Genomic DNA, 22378 nt, shown 5'->3' with positions numbered 1-22378 from the left:
AATAGAAAAGGTTAGTGAATTTTTAAGACCTAGCTGTTCATAAGTGAGAAACTCCACCTGAGAATATGGTTACAGCTGCCTCTGCTTTTCCAGGGTAAAAGAACTTTGCTTTTATTCTTCTGATCAAACTTCTAAATGGCATATGGCATATGGAGCATTAGATAAAATACTATTATCATATCTTGTCCCCAAAGAAGTTTTAAAAAACAAGCAACCTATATTTACTATCTGCAAGACAAAAGCGCTAAGCCCAGAAATGGCTGACAAACAAGCATGTGGGCAAACAGAGCAACTGGAGAGTAAGCCCAAACAACTAAGAAGTCACATGTCTAACTGAGTCACATTTACAATTCTCTTGTCAGTGCCTCTTAGTTTATATACTATGGTTCTAGCTCAAGTGGATCATCTTTCAGTGGAACCACAAATTCTTAGTGTGTACAGATTCAATATATAAACAGGTTGTTATTCTCAGTATTATATTCACAAGAGGAAGGGAGGGTCTAGACGGTGAGGGTGAAATAAAATTTCTCTAAACAACCAAGATAACAGGAAATACCACAGACTCTTGAAATAATCACATCAAGTGTTACACAAAATTTGGTAGCCTGGAGACAGCTTCCATTTGCTGCTTCAGAAATTAAACGATAGCGATTCTTCAGAAGTAATATTTAAAAACTAATGAAAATAGAAGTTCTTTTTCTTCCTTAAATGAGACAATCACAGTACATTGTTTGCACAGCTCTCCTGCTGCAGTAATAGTGTGGTGTAAGATGGGAAAACAGCAAGAATAACCAACCACAGAACAGATGATTGCCTGCTGTGTTTTATTGATGTTAATTTAATTCACAATGATGCTCTCTGACTTGACTATTTAAAGATTGTAGGAGGAATTCCGAGGCTTTTGTGTAATCAGCTAAACTATGAAAAGTACTCTCTAGACGTGCTTTTCTTTCTAAATTTTACATGCAGAAATAATTTTTTTCTGCAACTCTTTACTCACTGATTCTAGATTAATTTATTAGACTTTGCTTTAGTGTCTACCATTTTACAAAAAAGAACCCAAATATCATTGTAGTTCTATTGCTATCTTTAAAAATGATTTGGGGGGAGAGGGAGGGGGCGTAGAGGGTGGTAAGGGAGGGGGTGGGGGCAGGGGGGAGAAATGACCCAAGCCTTGTATGCACATATGAATAATAAAACAATAAAAAAAATGACTTGAGAGGTTTAGGATTGAAGATTACCTGAAACCTAGTTGAACCACCTTAACCAAACACAAATCACTCTCTTTCATGTTTCTAGTGCATGCTAGGATGCAGACTATGTGTTGAAATACTAAGACTTCCACTGTGGGAGAAAAAAAGGGGACTTGAACTTCCTATTGGCTTAGAGTATGCACTACTTGAAAACAAATTCTCATGGAAACAAGCTAATAGTGTCAACATGAAGTACACCAAGAATGAATGAACTTAAGTAAATGTAAATGTAACTTGTACTATATATAATACAAATATTATATGTAATTACATATATATATATGGAGAGAGAGAGAGAAAACTATACTTTCAATATACGTCCAAATCCCCTGTAAAGTTTCTGCTTATTTGTTTACTTAAAGTTAGAAGAATGACACAATTGTTAGTCATTAAACAGAGGACCAGACAAGGAAGCTATAAGACTATTAGTCACCATTCCAAATTATATTCAGTTGCTAATTGAGCACTTATTCTCATTCTCATTCATTCCCCCTCTCTCTCCCCTTCTTTATCCTTCCTTCCCTCCTTCTCTTGTCCTCTCTCTCTCCTGGTTCCTTTCCCTTTCTCTCCCTTTTAGTCCCTCCATCCCTCTCTCAGCTTTTCTTTTCCCAGTAGAAAGTAAAAATGCAAAATGCAAAATTTATCCTTTGGGTTACCTTTAAAATCTGTCTGTAAATGCTTACTTTGTAAAATCTGGTTTAAAAGCCATTTTGGAGGGCTGAGGATGTGGTTTAGTGGTAGAGCACTTGTCTAGCAAGTTTCGTCTTCAGTACTGTTCCACAAAAGCAGGGAGGGAAAGGAAGGGAAAGGGAGGACAGAAGAAGGAAGGAGAGAGAAAAATCCTATATCTGTTCCACAACTACTTTTAGAAGAAAAGAAAATCAATGTCTATCAAAAACTGAAACCAAATTTATACATCTGGGATACAATACGACAAAATTTTGTAAGGTTCAGTAGCTTTGGGAAACAAGAGATGCTACATGTTTAGAGAGCAGAAACCAAAATAAATGCCACATGTAGCATTTTAAAGGACCAAGAAATATGTTGCTGAGTTTCCCGTGTTTCCATAGTCTACCTTCAATTTTAAATTTTTGCCAATTTTACAAACTATCTCTCCAAGTGAAAATGTGAATGGATAGAGAACAGAAGATATTCAAGAATTTGGACATCATATAAAGCCAGGTGCGGTGGCACATACCTGTAATTCTAGTGCTCGGGAGGGGAGGCAGAGCCAGGAAAATGGAGAGTTCAAAACCAGCTTGGAATACATAGTGAGACCCTGTCTCAAGAAGGAGGGAGGGAAGGAGGGAGGAGGGAGGGAGGAAGAATTTAGACACCCATTTGGCAATTGTGCATAGTTTAAAATGTACAATTGCCAAATAAATTAGATTTTTAGTGGGCTTAAATATAGGTCAAAATAATTTCAAGGCCAAAGGTACTTAATAAAATCATACTATCATAAAAGGCTTCTTTGGTGGCATACACGGTTAGTAATATAGCTTTTGGAGTCAGAATATTTAGGTTTCAATACTGAATTTTCTACCTCCTGCCAAGTTATTTAATCACTCTGTGTATTAGTTTTCTTATCCATAAAATGGGAACATTATTATAATAACTCACAGTTACTCTGAAGATTAATACAAAGATAGTTAATGATTAGGACAGTGCCTATTAAGAGTAAGAACTCAATGAATATTGTTATCACTACTACTCAGCAAAGAAAATATTTTATCTGTACACTCTAATAGGCAGTCTTTAAAAATCTATATAGTTCATTTAAAAATTAATATTTAATGAAATGACTCTTATAGACAGCTAGTTTGTAGAACTGTTGTGCTAAATAAGCGACCTCCTGGAACATATCTTACTATAATTTAAGATCAATATAAGAATTTGCATGGAAAAATGCCAAAGTAACTCTAATTTCTATTTCAGCTCAGTTCTTTCAGAGATGTAAAAATGTAACAGAACTGGAAATTTAAAATCTAAAAACATGGATTTTCTTAAATAGAAGAAACTACCGGTTGAGACTATTCACTAGGCACATGTGTGGTAAGACACATTTATCTTCTTTACAATGCTGTGACATTCAATAAAATGCAACTTTGATCAGAACAGGCTCTCCAGAGAGACTTGGATTCTACTTCCAGCTTGTCCTGTGATCTCTGCCAAACCATTTAACTTCTCTATATTCTCTCTGCTTTCTCATCTTTTGTAACATAGTAATACATCATTTTGTTGTCAATATAATTTAGAGGGGTTGGATTAGAATAAACACCACTTCCATTCTATAGCCAAACTGAAAAGGATTTACCTTCTCCATCACCAGTGTTATGGGTTAGTTACTTAGTGCCAGTAGGCAAGACATTAACTTCTGATTTACATCACTGCCTATTTAAATTCTGGAAGTCAAATAAATGTTAAGGGCTGGCATCATGACATGCCAAGGCATGGAGAGTGGGTGGAAATACTTTTCTTCCATATATGGAAAACCCTGTATGTTTAAGTCTGTTAGACATTAGTTAACCAAGAATATTTCTATAATAAGCAGTTTTGCAAGTCTGCATGTCTGAATATGTACATGAAATTCCCTGCAAATGGGAGCCCCAGGGGAAGAGCATCCAACGTGGGTAATTTTGTATCCACTCCAAATCCTCCATGCACATAGTCTAAACTGCCTGAGGAATTTTAATTTATCACTTAGAGTATTCAGGAACTCAGGCCACACCTATATACCCAAAGGCCTATCAACCAAGACTTGTGTGTCTCCTTTACCAAGCAGATCTTTGACTAAGGAGTATTTGGTGGAAAAAAGATGTACCATTTTTAAAAATCAAATGAAACTTTGTACTGTTCTTCCCTAAAATCCTATCATTTCTTATTTGTTTCTGTATGTCAAAATCCTCATGACATTCTTCTCAGAGAGTAAAAACATACTTAGGTAACAGGAGTCTCTTGTTGTTGTGGATTAACTATTAACTTAATCTGAATTTCTTCACTTTGGACAATAAATTATACAATATAACTTATCATGACAGACTAGAATAACATCTATTTTGGGTGGGGTTTTAATATTAGTCTTCATTAAATCTTAACCAATATTATAAGGAACACACTGAATCTAAACATTTTCAATTCTGGTATAGTATAACAAGTTTGCTTCTCAATTAGATAATCTTAAATTAGGAAGAAGTTAAATCAAAATTTTAATATATACAATGATATACTTTCTTATTTCTTACCTATATTTTCTGAAAGTTCATTTTGTTACTGCTGTTATAGTCATTCACCTCCACAATTTGTTTATGTCAAAGCAAAACTTTTTTGGAGGGATGGGATAGGAAAGCTTGTTTGGACTACTCTGTTTTCAAACTGATTTCCAGGGATTGTGTGTAAATTTTAAGAGGTAAAATTTAATGTAAGATAATTTTACTTCTGTCTGTGTTCTCTTGCTTAACTAGAGTTATCAGAGTAAATGTTTTTATGAGGCATTTTTCAAAGCCTGTCTATATTACCTTGATGGTTATGATTTAGCAGAATATCCAGTAAGTGGACAATTTGTAAAAAATTTTACCAGGGGGAAAAAGTGAAACAACTTTACATATTCCAGAAGAATTAAGGAACCTTCCTTTGCCAGGCAGTTTTAATGCCTGTCTATGGAAACTGTAACCACAGTATCTAATGACGCTATTTTGAAGTGGTACTCTGAAGATGTAGCAGCATTATGTAGGACTGCCACCTTTCTGCATCTGGACAAGATAATCTCTGAAGCACTAGTGATTAGGAGGCTGAGCAAGTCTGTAAAAAGTTAATTTCAGTAAAGTAAAATCATTATTTCTCAGCAAATATGATTAAGCAACTATTGAATAGTCAAGTATCATATGAGGTGCTTGGGAGCAGAGATTAAAACACACATCTCCTCCCCTTGTGAAACCTACTCTGGGTGTGTGTATGGGCTGGGGAAGAGAAGAATATGAATGTGAAAGACAAAATATAATGTAACATGACAATGGGTTGAGGGATAAGGAAAAAACCATCTGAGGAAGTAACACATATAAAAGACACAGAGTACAGAAACAGGGAAAAAGAGCATGTGACAAGTCCTAAGATAGAAAAGGGGTCAGCAAATTCTCAGAAGGAAGAGACAACAGGTGTAGCTAGCTAATGCAGCATCCTAAGGACAAAGAAAAGCCTCAAAGGGTTTGAGAGAGGACAAGGCACAATCTGATTTAGAATGAAGAGCTTGCTGATAAGGAAGTGATGGTAGGGTAGGAGGGATGGAACTGGAGGAGTCTAGGTGTGTGCTAAGGACAGTGTGGCTAGGGTGACTGGCAGTGGAGGCAGAGAAAAGAGGGTAAATTCTGTTTATATTTTGGATACAGAACTGAAATAGATACAGTGAAGACGGGTGTGGGAGATGAGGGAAGAATGTCGATGATTCTCACGTGATAGGCATGAACAGCTAAGTATACTGAGGGGAGGGGGCAATAAGGAAAACTTATGGAGAAGGGTTAAGAGCTCTCCTGGGGAATGGGGAAGATGGGAGGTGTAAGAGATAACGTTAACATAAAGACAGTTGACAGTAGAAGACCAGAACTCAGGCTTTCAGTTGTAGTTACCAAATTGGGAAGTACTAGCTCATGGATGACATTGTAAAGTAATAGAAATAGAAGAAAAAAATTAAGGTAAGAGTTTAAGTGAACAAAGAGCTAGATGTGGTGGTGTACCTCTATAATCTCAGCACTCAGGAGGTTGAGGCAGGAGGAAGATCCAGAGTTTGAGGCCAGTCTGGACTACACAGCATGACCCAGTCTTAAAGAAGGAGAAAGGGAGGGAAGATGAGGGTAGAGAGAGGTAGAGATTGGCTAGGGAGAACCTTAGAACAAGCCTTAAGGAGTTCTAATATTTAAAATGAAAGAGCACAAAAAGAAATGGCAAAAGGGTAGGAAGAAAGCCTGAAATATACTGTCAGAAAAGCCCAGAGAAGCGAGTGGGCCAAAACTATCTACTCCAGCTGTGACATCCAGTACAAATGACATCTGGGTATCTCAAGACCTACTCTTTCTTGTCCACCGTACCAATCATTCCTATAGCTCTTGAGAAAAAACAAAAAACTCAAAAAGCCAGAATGCTCACTAAGTTGGAAGAGTGAGTTCTAAAAATTTAACTGCTTATTGTATTTTCTTACCAACTTTTAAAATCTGGATTTACTTGTCTTATTTTGATTTATGTTGTACTGAATACAAAGCAGCAAATCTCTAAGACTGAATACCACATTATAGAATATGGAAGAAACCTGATGACAGGATCAAGTAGTGAATACGTAATTCAAAAGGAAACCATAATGGTTTAAGTGGGATAATGCATTTCATTTCATGCCACAGAAGTGGCACAGAAATCAATAAAATACACAGCCACAACAGAATTATTAAGGCAGTATCATATGCATGAAAAATTATTACTATGGCTTCAAATATTTATATATTACAGATTTAGTGAGTGGTATTCTTTAACAGGACTATTCCAGCAATTTTTAAAAACTCTTTTGAGGAAACTCATTAGAAGAATGTCTTAGATTTAGAATGAAGATGTAATCCTTTGAAAGCAATAAAATGGCACCAGATGTGATTTTTTTTAACCACAAAATGGGCAAAAGTACTTCTAAATTTGAAAGTGCTACAGTTAGGATACAGAAATGTATACAAATTCTAAAATAACCAATGGAAGAATAGAAAAAGCATTTCACACTCCATCATCTCAGTGACTATGTTCTCTCAATATGGTTCTCCATTCAAAACTCACTTCCATCAATTCCTTCTTTTTTCATCTCCACTGCCACAATCAGTCTCTATTGGCCACTAACCTAAACTCAGATTCTTTCCTCTCAAATTCTTTTAAATGCATAACAATCATATGAAGAATAATAACAGAAGTATTCTTTGGTCATATCACACTCATGTGTTTTTGAACATGAGTGAAAACTGAACTGCCTACAGAAATCCATACACAAATAAACAAACAAAAAACTGCCCAAAGTAAAACACAATAAAAACATACATACAAAACGTCTTGGCCTGACATTCAAGGTCCTGGATAATAGAACCAATTTAATACACATATACACCTGCTCTTGTCAAACAACCCCATTTTCTGGCCCAGAATACACTATGTGTTGTTCTACATGTGACCTTCTACACTGGAGCTTTCCATACCTGTTCTACTAATCAAGCACTATCCTGCTTAAATTATACTTGTTTGAGGCCATTTAAGATGCCCTTAAGAAGAGATCTTTTTTTTTTTTTACACATCACTAATTTTACATTTAGCTAATACAAAGCAACGATTTTTACTAATGGTTTTGTCTTATCTTCTGGTCTTCTCCATGAAGCCCTCTTGCTGATTGGCATAAAATTAATCAGATAGTAAACATCTGTTAATTTTAATACCCAGGACAGGAATTCCCAATTATATGGCATTCAGTAGGGTTAGTAGTCCCCATAACTTCTAACCTAATATGAGAAATGTAGTGAACTGCTAAAGCCTTAAGTTATCAGCTTTCCATATAGGTTGACTAGTCCTATGACAATCTTTTGGTCAAAGGGATGTGTAATGCCCTTAAAATGGAAATTTACATGCAACCCTGTGCTCCTCTACTCTTCTATTTTCTGGACTGCAGAATTTGGGGTGAACTACTACAGAAAATTTGGATAAGGTCAAGATATCATGGGAGGGCTGGCTCAAGTGGTAGAGTGCCTGCTGAGCAAGAAAAAAGCCCTGAGTTCAAACCCCAGAACTGAAAAAGAAAAAAAACAAAAAACAAAAAAAGATACTGTGTTAGGTGGAGAACAAGGGAGGAGGATTCTGGGGCTGAAACTTCTCTGCAGGGCAGGGGTGAGGGGAAGGAACATAGTTGCCACACCAGCTCAGACTTTTACTTGAGAAATAAACTACTATTTTCTTGTCTAATCCATTGTTAGGGTGGCCTCTCTTTTATAGCAGCTCTATTTAATCTTATAACTAAGTCAGGCCCAGGAAAACTCTAAATTTAGAGGCAATTTTTTTTTCTGTCTTTTGAACAGGGTCCATAGTTTTTAACAGATTCTAGAAGAGTTCTATGACCCCCAAAAGGTCAGGATCACTAATCATGGCAAATTATTAACTAACCAAGGACTTCAGTGCCAACATGCTTTTATATGAATATAATGTTTGAAAATCAATATACAGCAGAAAATAATTTTTAGCCACTCTTGCTGTTCTTTTTCAGTATTCTAGCATCAGAGAGCATCAAACTGAAGCCCCGAGTTAATAGTAAGGCAAGACAAATTATGTCACTACAAGAGAATTATTTCAATATTAAACTCCCTTGATTTCTCCTTGCCTGTGGTCCAATTAATATTAAGCAACTACATTTTTGTCATCAGAAAAGTATATAAGGAAAACAGGTATTTCCTTACGTCACAGATTTTACACAAAACTTATTTGCCACCCTACCCTGAAACTGAAAAATATGGCACTTAAAAATCTAAACAAAGAATTTGACTACATGTGGTTACTAGCAATGTAACTAATTGTCAAGTATGTACTCAAAATCCTAAATGTGCTTTTACAGAAATAAAATCTAAGGTTGGATGCTTGAGAGGTGATCTCCATGCTTCTGACTGTAGAATAGAAAAGTCACCAGGTCTGAATGGCTTAGAGCTTTGTGAAGTATGATTCAAACAGAAAAAGATGATGTATTCTCACAGTCAAGTAAGAATAAATATAAAGCCCTGCAATTACATTCAAATAATGACATGTAAAACAAGTCTAGGGAGATGTGTGTTCCTGTGAAAAAGGTCTGAGAATTCTATGAGCCAAAGCCTGTTTTCAAAAGTCAATGTAGATTTAGGATGAATTATGAGTATAATTTATACACTTTATTAAAATTATAAAGTATGACTGAAATATTATATCCAATACCAGACACCAAATTTTATGATGTCAAATATCGACCATTTAGGAAAACAGTAAGACTGAAGGGGTGGGTACAGTTGTGCATGCCTATAAGTCCCAGCTACTCAGGAGGCAGGCAGGCATCAGGAGGGTCGTGACTTAAAGGCAGCCCAGGCAAAAAGTTAGTAAGACCCCCATCTCAACAAACAAGTTGGTCTAGTGGCATGCCTATAATATCAGGTATTCAGAAGGTATAAGTAGGAGGATAGTAATCCAGACCAGCCTTGGGCAAAAAGTAAAAAAAAAAAAAAAAAAAAAGAAGAAAAATTAAAAGCAAAAAAAGAGGAGGAGAAGAATATGAAGAAGACTGAATAAAATCATCTGTTTTAAGGAATGGTTGAAGCAAGCAAGGTATTTAAAGCTGAAGGAAAAAATTAAGGAATCATGACAGGTGTTTTCAAAAACATGAAAGAAGCTCATAAACAGCAAAGTTTATTCATTTGTGTGTTCCTCTCAAGCATGGACCTAGAACCAATCCATGGCAATTATTGGCAGGCAGACTTAACATCTGAGGACCTTTCTAAAACAGAAACAGCAGGAACTCTGCTGCCTCCTGAGCTAGGGGCCCAGAAGCTTGCTCTCTTCTATAGGGAGTAAGTTGGAGCAGAGTAACTGAGTTTTCCATTTGGAGCAGTAATTTGTGTTAGACTAAGGTGAGGTCCCTTCTTGAGGAGTAGCTTCTGTTTCACTCTTGGAATTGAACTGCTTTCAAACATTCTGTATGACCAAACGCTGTGTGATTTTTGTGAAGCCAGTCTGTGATTGCTCCACTTAGACTTTGGCTCTGTTTGTCCTCTGCATAAGGCAGTTCTGTTGACAGAAAATCTCTCAACTGCTGAGCCACTGTGCTAGTCACTTGTAAATGAACAAGGCTGAGAAGGTGACCAGAACCTCCTTTTACATTCAGCCTAGCCACTATATGAGGCATGCCCTGAAAACAATGTCCTCTGTGCCATTCCAAGTTGCAGGTAGTAGGACAGGAGAGGCCTTAATGCCACAGCCCACATCCCTAACCATCACACTCTATTAATACTGGCAGGACTTGGCAGACTTGGAGGCCTAGAATGAAAGAAGATTGAAGACTGTCGGAAATAGTCAAAATGGGTTCAGTAACATTATGAAGTTTTCCTGGGCCCACAATATTTCCTCAACTGCCTACCTGGGCCTACTAGGGCCTGGCATTTCATTACAGATGCATCATAAAGGTGGTCTAGTTCTTGGGAAGGTTCTGTTTGAAAAACACCATCAGGAGGCTTAATATCTTAAATGTTAGCTGCCAGCATTACAGGAAGAAAGTAGTAAGGGATGAGGATATTGCAGGAAAGGTGCTGAATGAGAAAAATGGAAAGTATGAACCAAAATCTATACCAGCTTAGAAACTGTGGATTTAACTGCAGCCTTCAGGTGAAGGAGGCTCCGAAATCACACACTGTTTATGCCACACAGTGCCTCCATCTTCTTTCCCTTCTCAATTTTTTCCTCTTGTTCCTTTCTACTTTGTCTTCTTTTCCTTTCATTTTATCTTTCATCATGTATATTTCTCTCTACTCTCTGCTCTTTTAGGTGAGGGGTATGAGACCAGAGAAAAATAGACAGTAGCCTCTGTCATAAACGGTAAGCTGCCATTTCTGACAGAAACTGCTGCCTGCAGTATTAATGAGGGTTAACACCGTGCCAGGTCTGAAAAGCTAAAAAAATGTATAAAAATGAGTAAGATGGTGTTCACTCCCAGGAGGCTTGTGGTCTGATAGGACAGATACAACACACACAAAGAAAAAAAAAAAAAAGTGTAATGTGATGGGAAAGTTTATGTTCAACTTGGCTAGGGTGTAGTACCCAGTTGTTTGGTCAAATACTAGTGTAGATGTTTCTCTGAAAAGTATATGCTCTGAGAAGATCTGACTAACACTTATACCAGTTGACTTCAAGGAAAGTCATTTATAATGTGACTAGGGGTCATCCAATTAATTGAAGGCCTTATAAACATGGAGTTTCCTTTCTTGTACAAAATCAGAGAAAAGGAGGGCAGAAAAGGTCCTGCCTGGGGTGGGGCGGTACCAGTGGGAGAGGGGAAGAGGTGGGGAAAGGGCATGGGAGGGTGAATATAGTGCAAATACTATGTACAAATGTGTGTGAACAGAAAAATGATACCTGCTGAAACTGTTCCAGGAATGCGGGAAGGAGGAGATAAAGGAGAATGGTGGTGGGGGTGAATTCAAATAGGACATATTTGATATATTGTAAGAACTGTTGTAAATACAACAATGTATGCTCACCCAGGCACAACAACAACAAAAAACATGGAGTTTCCTAAGGGAGATGAATTCTATCCCAGGAAAAAACAAAAACTTCTGCCTGTGTATTCAGGATTTAAGACTACAGCACCAATGCCTACATAAATTTTCAGCCTGCCCACCTGCCCTACCGGAATTTACACTTTCTAGCCCCTATAATCACCAAAGCCAATTCCCTATCATCTGTCTATTTATATAATAGGATATGTCTCTCTTATCAGTTTTATGGAGAGCCTTGATACACTAGTAAATAAAGGCAAGGTCAGTTATTATTACATTTTAAGAGGCTCAATGATCAATAGCAGCTCTCTCAATTCCTTGCAAGCAGACAAGTTCCACTTCCAATTCCTGATTTTCATTCACTTTACATAAGTAGTGGAAAGTTACTAGCCTTAGTTTGGCAAATTCTTCTACACTATATACTTAAGAACTTATTCTATTATCTTCTCTTGTTTTTCTTTTACTTTTTAATTTCTCAAAGATATCTAAATCATACTGACCAACATCATCTGTAAAATCTTTCTGCTACTAAAATCTATGTCAAATGAGATGCCACATGGTCTTCCTTTCCCAAAAATCAAAGTGTATTCACTTAGATATAATGTGTGGTCCAAAGCTTTCGTATGTTTCTTCATCTGCAAGGGTCTATTTTAATTCTAAGTGCTTTCCATTTTCTGCTTAAGGTTGTCATGGAGTTTTTCCTTCTTCCTTCAAACCATTTGGCAACAGAGATACTGCCTTAAATCATCTCAACTAGCTAACAGTATAGTGTTGGTATAAGTCATCTCTGACTTATAGGAAATGTGTTAAAAATGTCAACTGCAAAGTACAAAGTAGTAATGTCATACTGCCCCTCTATTTTGGTGCATGATATGCACTAAATAGCAGGTGCTGATTTTCTCTGATATTTGAGATTGATAGCTTGTCTCTTACTACTCCCACCATCATTATGTTTAATCTACACTCACCCATGACACATTGAAACTTGCTGATTTTATAATATGAGTAAGAATTATAAAACCCAAATAGGCTTTATTATTATTATTATTTCCACTTTCCTACAAAGTCAGGCTTGCTCAGTTGAATGTATCTGTCAGAACAGGGGTGAAATTCTACTGTGAACTCTCAGGTGAGCTTGCAGAGCAAAGAAGAGAACTCAAAATTCATTTGTAATTAAAAGTAGTTATAGAGTCTATCTCATATACAAATCACTATAAATTAAATCCAAAGACTTCCAACAGGAATAAAATATAGAAAAGTTTGGGCAAGTTTATGTGACAACTGTGTGGTTCAAAGCATTCTTCTCTCCCATGAAACATAAAGTTCTTAAGACATTTGTAAGGAAACAAATCCCAGCCATTATTTTAAAGGATTGTTTAGTAGTATTTCAAATATAAATTTTAACTTTTACCATTTAATCAACATGTGACCCATTAAAGCATGCAATTATCAGTCATACAACATGCAGCATGCAATAAATGGACAGCAGAGGTTAATAACCTGGAAGCATAGGATCTGAGAATGTGAGAGCAAGTTAAAGACAAGAGTTCCTCTCCATTGTCACTGAGGGCCGAGAAGCAATGCTGAAGCGTAGAACAGTGAGAGTGGGGGAAATACAGTTTGTCCAACACATAAACATATCTCCGCAAGTGGCGGCAGGTATAACTGAAAGACAAAGGTAAAAGGAGAGAAACAGAAAGGAGTTTTCCTTTAAAAATATAAATCATTCTTATGTCCTCAAAGCTTTCTGTGTTATCTTCACTAGATGGTGCCCAAGAAAAAACAACTGTTAAAAGAGAGTATTAAAAAGAAAATAGCCGGGAGTCAGTGGCTAATGCCTATAATCCTAGCTACTCAGGACGCAGAGATCAGGAGGATCGCAGTTCGAAGCCAGCCTGGGCAAACAGTTCCGTGAAAAACCCTTCACAAAAAAATAGGGCTGATGGAGTGGCTCAAGGTGAAGCCCCTGAGTTCAAGCCCCAGTACTGGAGGCGGGGGGCGGGAGGGGGGGGGTAAAGAAAGAAAGAAAAGAAAAGAAACCAGAGTTAAAAATGGGCAAAAGATCTGACCAGACACCTCACCAAAGAAGATATACAGATGGCAAATAAGCATATGAAAAGCTGTTCCACATTATACATCATTAGGAATATGCAAATTAAAATGAGACACCATTACAGACCCATTAGAACAGCCGAAATCCAGAACCAGGGTAAGGTTGGGGAACAACAGGAACTTTCACTTTTTGTTGGACAGAACTGCAAAATAGCACATCCACTCTGGAAGACACTTTGGCAGTTTCTTACAAAACTAAACACACTCTTACTATATAATCCAGCAGTTGTATTCCTTAGAATTTGCCCAAAGAATTTAAAAACTATGTTCCCACAAAAACCTGCACATGGATATCTGTAGTAGCTTTATTCATAATTGTAAAAACTTCAAAATAAGCAAGGTATCCTTCAGTAGGCAAATGGATAAACTGTTATATCCAGAAAACAGACTATTATTCAGTGCTAAAAGAAATGAGCTATCAAGTCATGGAAAGACATAGAACACAAATGCAAAGCCTGTATGTTATGATTCCAACTATATAACCTTCTGGAAAATGCAGAACTGTGGCGCAAATAGATCAGTGTTGCCAGGAGTTAAGAGAGAGGGAAAGATCAACCAGCAAAGCAGAGAGGATTTTTAGGGCATTGAAAATATTTTGTGTCATACTATAAAGCTAAATGCATGTTTATTATATGTTTGTCCAATCTAAAGAACATATAACACCAAGAATCAATCCTAATGTAAACACTATAGTCTTCTGGTAATAAGGACATATCAATACAGGTTCATCAGTTGTAAAATATTTGCCATGCTGCCAGTTTATGTTGACAGTGGGAAGACTGAGAAGGAGAGAAGATTTATAGGAACTCTTTGCATTTTCTGCTCAGTTTTGCTGTGAACCTAAAAATACATATACATAGGGATCACAGTTCCAAACTGTGATGGTGTTGTTGGTGAGCCACATAAAATCCACCTTGTTAGAACAAAGTGACAAGAGACTTTTCACAGTATTACAGAAACATTCCTGGGAGACAGGAAATGGAAGATGCCATGGCAAAAGAAATATTGAACTAATAGTTAGAAAACTTAGAAGGCTAGATTCAGTTCAACCATTGGCAGCTTCAGAACAGTATGTATTTGATGTCTCTAAGTCTCAATTCCACAAACAACAACAAAGAGCTAAAAATTTTAAGTTTGCTTCAAACTTTTTAAAGTTATATTACAAAAAGTAAAATATTGAGTAGAACAATAAAATTTTATTACTTTTATTACTGTAAGAGAAATTTCACTGATGCCATATTTCAGGTCACTTAAACTTAACATGTTTGGAAGAAGACAATGCAAAATGAATCTGACAAGGCATACAACAAAATAGTGAATACGTTAAGTAACGTGCCTGGAACACTAGTCTTTAAGAACCATGTCTAGATAACCACACCAAAAACATAAAGTGATCAAGAGATCAACAGGTGATTTTTAAACTGTGTTGAACTCAAAGTCCACTCATTCATTTAACCATTAGCCAGCTACCCAGCTAATCTGCCAAACACTACATTTACAGTACATAGCCATAGTACAGTGTTAATACCTAAGTATATATTTAAACACATATTAATTTAAAACAAAAATTTTCTAGAAAGGGAATTAGAAGGTCAAATGACACCACCTGTCCTTGTTTTAAAGAAATATATTCCAAAATACTTACTGGTAGAGATGCATTATGTTTATAAATTCATTTTCAAGCATTTTGAAAAAAAGAGAGATAGATGCAATGAAAAGCAAATGTGGTAAAAAGTTTAGCATTTGTGGACTCTGAGTGAAAGGTAAATTAAAATTATTTGTACTATTTTTGCAGTGGTTTTAAGTCCAATTTCAAGATGAAAGTTTAAAAAAATAAATATATTATTAAAATATCAAGAAACTAATTTATTCTTAATCTAAAAAAAGAAAATAGAACTAGTACTTTTAATCAACTAAATGATTTCAAGTTTGTGGGATTCAAATTTTGAGCCCTAAAATGTCACTTTGACCTCTATACTTAAAGCTTGGGACATCAGGAAAACTAGAGCATGGGATGTAAACTCTAGAGTGATTCCATAAAAAATGGGCACGGTTACTTAAGAGTTGAACTTTCATAAAAAATAAAATTTCCTTAATGCCTTCTTATATGAATATGTCCAAGATTATGCAATGTATACTTCTGAAATGTTACTCAATACAGCTATCCTTCACCAAAATAAAGTATGAAAATGTTCTGTCCTACAACAACATTCAAGTCTATAAGAGATGCCAAAAACCACGAGCAAAAGAGGAAGGCTTAAAACGGACCCTAGAGTCATTTTCTAATGTTTTTACATTACTGTGACATTAAAATTGTAACACAATTTCATAGCAACTTTTTACTAACATATTTTCCAAATTATTTATATGCTTACAGAACTTTCAAAGAAAAATGATATTATCTGAGATAGGTTAAATTTTAAGGACTATCTAGAATATAACCTATCCTTTTATTTTTTGCTTTTAGTTCCCTCCCTTTCCTTTCCTTTCTTAGAGAAAGTTTGTTAACAGAATCACTAATAGATAGAAAATATCAAGAAGTTAGTAAGAAAGTTTTAGGACCAACATGAAGAAAATTATAAAAACTGACTGTTGGACAAACAAGGAACTTGGAATAAATATAGAGATGCCAGCATATTTCTGGATAGAAAGATAAGATTATTATAGAGGATGTCATTGTCCTTTACAGATTCTAAATCAGGTCTTATGTCCATTTTGAGTTGACTTTTATATGTGGTGCGAGATGAGGGTCCATTTTCATTCTTCTGCATGTGGATCCAGTTTTTCCAACACCATTTATTGAAGAGATTATTTTTCCTCATCAAGTATTTCTGGTACCTTTGTAGACAATCAATTGACATACATGGGTGAGTTCATTTCTGTTGTCTTTATTTTGCTCCATTGGTGGACATGTCTGTTTATTTATTTGCTGGTACCATGCTGTTTTAATTACTATTGCTGGTAGTACAGCCTTAAGTCATTGTGGTATCCCTTGTTTTGCTCTTTTTGCTCATGACTGACTAGGCTATTCAAGATATTCCATGGTTTCATTTGAATTTTAGAATTGTTTTTTCAGTTTTTATGAAAACAGTGTTATAATTTTGATAAAAACTGCACTAAATCTGTAAATTGCTTTGGGTAGCACTGATGGTTTAACAACATTAAATTATTATTATTGTAATGTAATTTATTTCTCCCTTCAGATCCTTCAGCGTTTATTTTATATATTTACATGCTCTCATGTTGGGTATTGAAGGTGTTGTTACATCTTCTAGATAAACTGACCACATTAGCATAATATATTATCCTTCTTTGTCTCTTTTTACAGTTTCTGACTTTAAGTCTATTTTGTCTGTTATAAGTCTATGTGTGTCCTTAAAAGAGAGGTGCTGAGTCTCTTACAGGCAGCATAGCAAAGGAAAAAGTGAAACTGTCACAGTTTACTGACAATTTAGTCCTGTACATAGAAAACCCTACAGATTCTACCAAAAGACTATTAGGACTAATAAATGAATTCAGTAAACTTGCAGATACAAAATCAACACACAGAAATCATTACACATCTACACATTCTAATGATGACCTACCTGAAAAAGACTTTAAGAAAATAATCTGAATTGCAACAGCTACACCAAAAACTAGAAAACATTAAGAATACATTTAATAAGGTGAAAGACCTATGTACTAAAAACTGTAAAAGGTTGTTGAAAGAAACTGAAGAAGATAGAGAACACTGATTGAGTCAATAATCAAAAGTATCCCTGGGTTGAGGGTGTGGCTCAAATGATACAGCACTTGCTTAGTGAGTGCAAAGCTCTGAGTTCAAACCCCAGTACCCTCCCTAAATTCATATGTATATCTCTCATCAAACAAAAGCCCAGTACCTGAAGCTTCATGGCTGAATTTTATAAAATATTTAAAAAAGAGCTAATATCAATCCTTCTCAAGCTCTTCCAGAAACTTGAAGGGGAGAATACTTTTAAACTTTTTAAAATAAAGCCAGCATTACCTGGTACCAAATTCAGACAAGGACACTACAAGAAAAGAAAGTTATACATCAGTATCCTTGTTGGACACAGGTATAAAACTCCTCAGCAAAATTCTAGCAAATAGAACTCAACAATACATGCTGAAAGGATCGTCCATCATGAACAATGGGATTTATTCCTGAATGCAAAGGATGGTTCAACATATGCAAATCAAGAAGTACAATACATCACATCAACAGAATGAAGGACAAAAGCATATCCTTATCTCACTGGATGTAGAAAAAGCATCAAACAAAATTTAACATCTTTTCATAATAAATACTTCCACCAAAGTAGGTTTACAGGGAAGTGCCTCAATACAACAAAAGGCAGATTTGAGAAGGCAGTTAAGACACTCAGGGGTGGAAAGCAGAAAGTCTTTGTTCTGAGCTCCAGAACGGAGCAGAGATGCCCAATCTTAGTACTTCTCTACTCAGCATAGTCCTGGAAGTGCTTGCCAAAGCAAGTAGGCAAGGCAAAGAAATAAAAGGTACATGGTGGCTTCTAAATATCATGCCCACTAAAAGAAAACAGAGCTTCTTGGAAGAATAGCAGCTTCTAGATCTGAGACAGGAAATGTACCAATGAGCCTGAGACAGCTGCTGGCCTAAAAGCAAACAAGGAAGGAAATTATCAAAGAAAAATGGGGTCTTATCAAAAGAACATAAGAGATAAAATAAAGGTTTTCCCAGTGGCCAAAGATGGACCAATCATTAATCAAAATGAATAACAAATGTGCAAGTGATTTAAACATGAGGACTATAAAAATTCAAGCATTCAAAATAAAGTAAAGCAAAAATGACAAAAAAAAAAAAAAAAAACCGAAAGAACAAAAATGCATTGCTCACTATTGGAGGTAAGAAAGCACTAAACTCTGTTTTTGAAAATAAATAGTAAAAGTAAAAACTATGGATTAATTCTTTACAGAAGAATTCTACCTATAAGTATTCACATAATATCATAACTGGAAAACTGTCACTTGACAGCTAAGAATGAAATACTAATTCTGTCAGAGCTCATTAAGAGACGTGAACATCACAGGAAAAAATGAAGGGATTAGGTTATCACCATCTGAAACTACAGATAAATATAAGCATGTCCGGGATAATTAGATACAATCGGGAATGGGCAGGAACATTTACTACATTTGTTAAAAATTGAATCTGAATGATCTGTCTTGACCTATCTTCTAGAGTTAATTTTTGGTTTATAGGATGAAGTAATAACAAGAAGCAAATTAAAGGGCATGAGAAGCACACCGACAAATCCAGAATGCAGGATAGTCTGTACAACACCTGACCTGTTAATCCACTAGTCAAAGATGTGAGTAAAAGGAAGAAAGAAAAAAGGAAAGAAATGGAACTGTCAAGATTATAAATCACTAACTTTTTCCTTAGAGTCAGAGCCAGATCCAGATGGTGAATATCTGCAGTCCACACTATCTCTCACTTCACAATTGCCATGAGAAAGCAGTCTCAGAAAACACATAAATGAAAGGGCATTGTGTTTTAATAAATCTTTATTTACAAAACCCGAACCCTGCTAGACTGAAAAACACCTGAGACCTGAGTTGTAATTGAATGTGGTATGAGGCTCATGGATGGATCCTAACCAAAATACAGTTTTTTCCAATAATCAGGCATGATGGGAATATGTTTTGCATGATGGTATTAAGGAACTGTTCTTAATATTCTGGATGGAAGCTGGGCATGGTGGCTCAGAACTTTAATCCCAGCAACTCCAGAGGTGAAGATTCAGAGAATCGTGGTTCAAAATCAGACAGGAAAAATGTTAGCAAGACCTTATCTCAATAAACAAATTGGGCATGGTGGTTCACATCTGTAATCTCAGCTACATAAGAGATGTAGGTAGAAGGATCATGGTTTGAGGATAGCTCAGGCAAAAAAGTGTGATATCCTATCAGAAAAATAACTAAAAGTGGGAGAAAGCAAGATGGCGACCAGAGGGAGAAAGGAGAAAGCGTGCTTCCTAAAGCAAAATCTTGGAGAGACGCTGGAGATACACATTACAGGAAAAACCACCAAGAAGAGGTAAAACTCCAAAACCTCCACACCCCCAGCCCGCGCATCACATCCCCACTCCACGGTAAACGGAGAAACCAGGAGGGCTCTTGAGCCACCAGATGCCAGTGCCTAATCTGCTCGAGAGAAGCAGACCACCAGGTGAGCAGCACTTGGTACTCCCACAAACAACCCTGGGCCAGAGCAGCATAGCCCCCTGGACCAGAGCAGCATAGCCCCCTGGGCCAGAGCAGCATAGCCCCCTGGACAGACTGAACACCACCCGGGGAAAAAAGAGAAAAAAACAAACTGAATAAACAACAACAACAAAAAAAGACAGGTAGCAAAGAGGGCGGGGTGTCCTGAGCTCTGAAGAGTGGGGGGAAGGGCAGTCTCTCACAGAACTGTAAATAAACACGCTGGCCTGAGAAAGCGGGTGCAGTGTCACCTCCCCCTGTGTGCCTGGAAAGGGGAAAGCTTGTAGCAGTGGCTTGCGCACAGGACTCTGAGTAAACAAAGCCTGCGGGGCCAGGTGAGTGCTAAGCTCACCCCAGAGATCTGCATAAATAACACCTCCAGCAACAGCAGGCTGACAGCAGTGGACAGGCAAGCCACAGCCTCAGATACCATTCACAGAACTGTCTCCAGACTCTTTTTTTCTTTCTTTTTTTCTTTTCCTTTGATGAGATAATGACAGAACTAGAACGGGAAGCTGAAGAACTAACTGAAACTGTATTGCATTTGAACTTCAGATTTTTGTTTTGTTTTTTTCTGTTTGTCTGTTTGTTTTGTTTTTTTCCCCTTTGATGAGACAACTACCGAACTACTTCTGAAACACTATCTCCAGGATTGGAAGCTAAGGGACTAACATCAAAATTATTAAGACGGAAACTTTATTGCAGTCGAACTTGGGTTTTTTTTTTTTTTTAATCCTCTCTCTGTCTAATGCTTGTTTAGCTTACCGTTGATTAGTACACTATCTCTTCCTATTTATTTCTTTGACACTGGTTTTGTTGTTGTTTGTTTATTTTACTTGTGTGTTTGTTTTTCCCTTTTTCTTTACCTTCTTTGCTTTCCCTCTCCTCTCACCCTTCCATTCTAGATACCACCATTGTTATTATTACAAGCTAGACAATACTTAATTACACACATACAGGGACAGTAACAATAGCAAGGGCAGTGATGGGAAGACAGAAAAAAGGGAAACCAGTTTTCCCAGTAATAAATTTGTACAGGAACCAGAGGGAAATGAAGAAAACAGATACTCAGATCCAGACTCCAACAAAACGAAGATAAACTATGCCAAAGAACCCAATGAAGCCCACAAGAACACTCTGAAGAGTGTTCCTGCAAGTAATCAATGAGAATTTTACAGAGATGATATTAGATATGGTCAACCAAAATGTACAGGAGACACTCAAGAAATTCCAAGACAACAAAAATAGAGAATTTGAGAAAGCACAAGAACAAAGAAAAGAAACTATAGGAGCACTGTATAAACACCAAAGTGAAACAAAGAACAAGATATATATAAAGAGATAAATGAACTCAGGACGAAAATAGACAATATTAAAGAGGAGGAAACTCAGGATATAGAAAACCTCAGAAAAAGAATGAAACAGAAATGCAAAACAAAATGGAAGGCCAATCCAGCAGAATAGAACAAGCAGAAGACAGAATCTCAGAAATCAAAGATGAAATGGTAATTAAAGGAAAAACCAAGGAACTATTAGTTAAACAACTCAAGACCTGTGAAAAGAAAATGCAAGAACTTACTGACTCCATCAAAAGACCAAACCTGAGAATCATGGGCATTGAAGAAGGAGAAGGGGTGCAAGCAAAGGGAATGCATAACATATTCAACAAAATAATTACAGAAAATTTCCCAAATTTAGAGAAATCTATGCCCATACAGGTGCAACAGGGTTCCAGAACACCAAACAGACCTGACCAAAATAGATCTACCCCACGACATATAATCATTAAAACAACAAGTACAGAGACTAGTGAAAGAATATTGAAGGCTGTAAGAGAAAAAAAACAAATAACATACAAAGGTAAACCCATCAAAATCACAGCAAACTTCTCAACAGAAACATTAAAAGCAAGAAGAGCTTGGGGTGAGGTCTTCTGGGCACTGAATGAAAATAACTTCAACCCCAGGATACTCTACCCAGCAAAACTATCATTCAAAATAGATGGAGCAATAAAAGTCTTCCAAGATAAGCAGAAACTAAAACAATATGTGACTACAAAGCCACCAACTACAAGATTCTTCAAGGGATTTTGCACACAGAAAGTGAAACCCAACTTAACCATGAAAGGGCAGGCAGCACCAAACTACAGGAAAAGAAAAAGCAAGAAAGTAGAGAGTAACCTCAACTTAGGTACACACAAACCTTCAAACAACTAAGACAACTAAATGACAGGAATCACCACATACCTATCAGTTCTAACACTTAATGTTAACGGACTTAATTCCCCTATCAAAAGGCACCATTTGATGAACTGGATTAAAAAGGAAGACCCAATAGTTTGTTGCTTACAGGAGACCCATCTCACTGACAGAAATAAGCATAGGCTTAGGATGAAAGGCTGGAAGAAGATTTACCAAGTCAATGGCCCCCGAAAATAGGCAGGAGTAGCAATACTTCTCTCTGACAAAGTAGACTTCAAAC

At 36.5% G+C, this 22378-nt stretch overlaps 1 protein-coding gene across 3 annotated transcripts in view; it reads right to left on the bottom strand.

Moving 5' to 3' along the window:
- Nucleotides 1-22378, bottom strand: part of Dym (dymeclin) — a 383552-nt gene that overhangs the window by 132819 nt on the left and 228355 nt on the right. For 2 of the 3 annotated variants that reach the window (XM_074069849.1, XM_074069850.1), the window contains exon 14: nt 13040-13204. The exons of the other annotated variant lie outside the window; for it this stretch is intronic. In XM_074069849.1, coding sequence (XP_073925950.1) covers nt 13040-13204 — 165 coding nt within the window. The remainder of the gene's footprint in view (nt 1-13039; nt 13205-22378) is intronic. 3 annotated transcript variants of the gene reach the window in all.

The sequence above is a fragment of the Castor canadensis genome, chromosome 4 (assembly GCF_047511655.1).
Source record: "Castor canadensis chromosome 4, mCasCan1.hap1v2, whole genome shotgun sequence".
NCBI lineage: Eukaryota > Metazoa > Chordata > Mammalia > Rodentia > Castoridae > Castor > Castor canadensis.
Note: the sequence above shows the minus strand (reverse complement) of the source record. Positions and strands in the feature narration are given on the sequence as shown.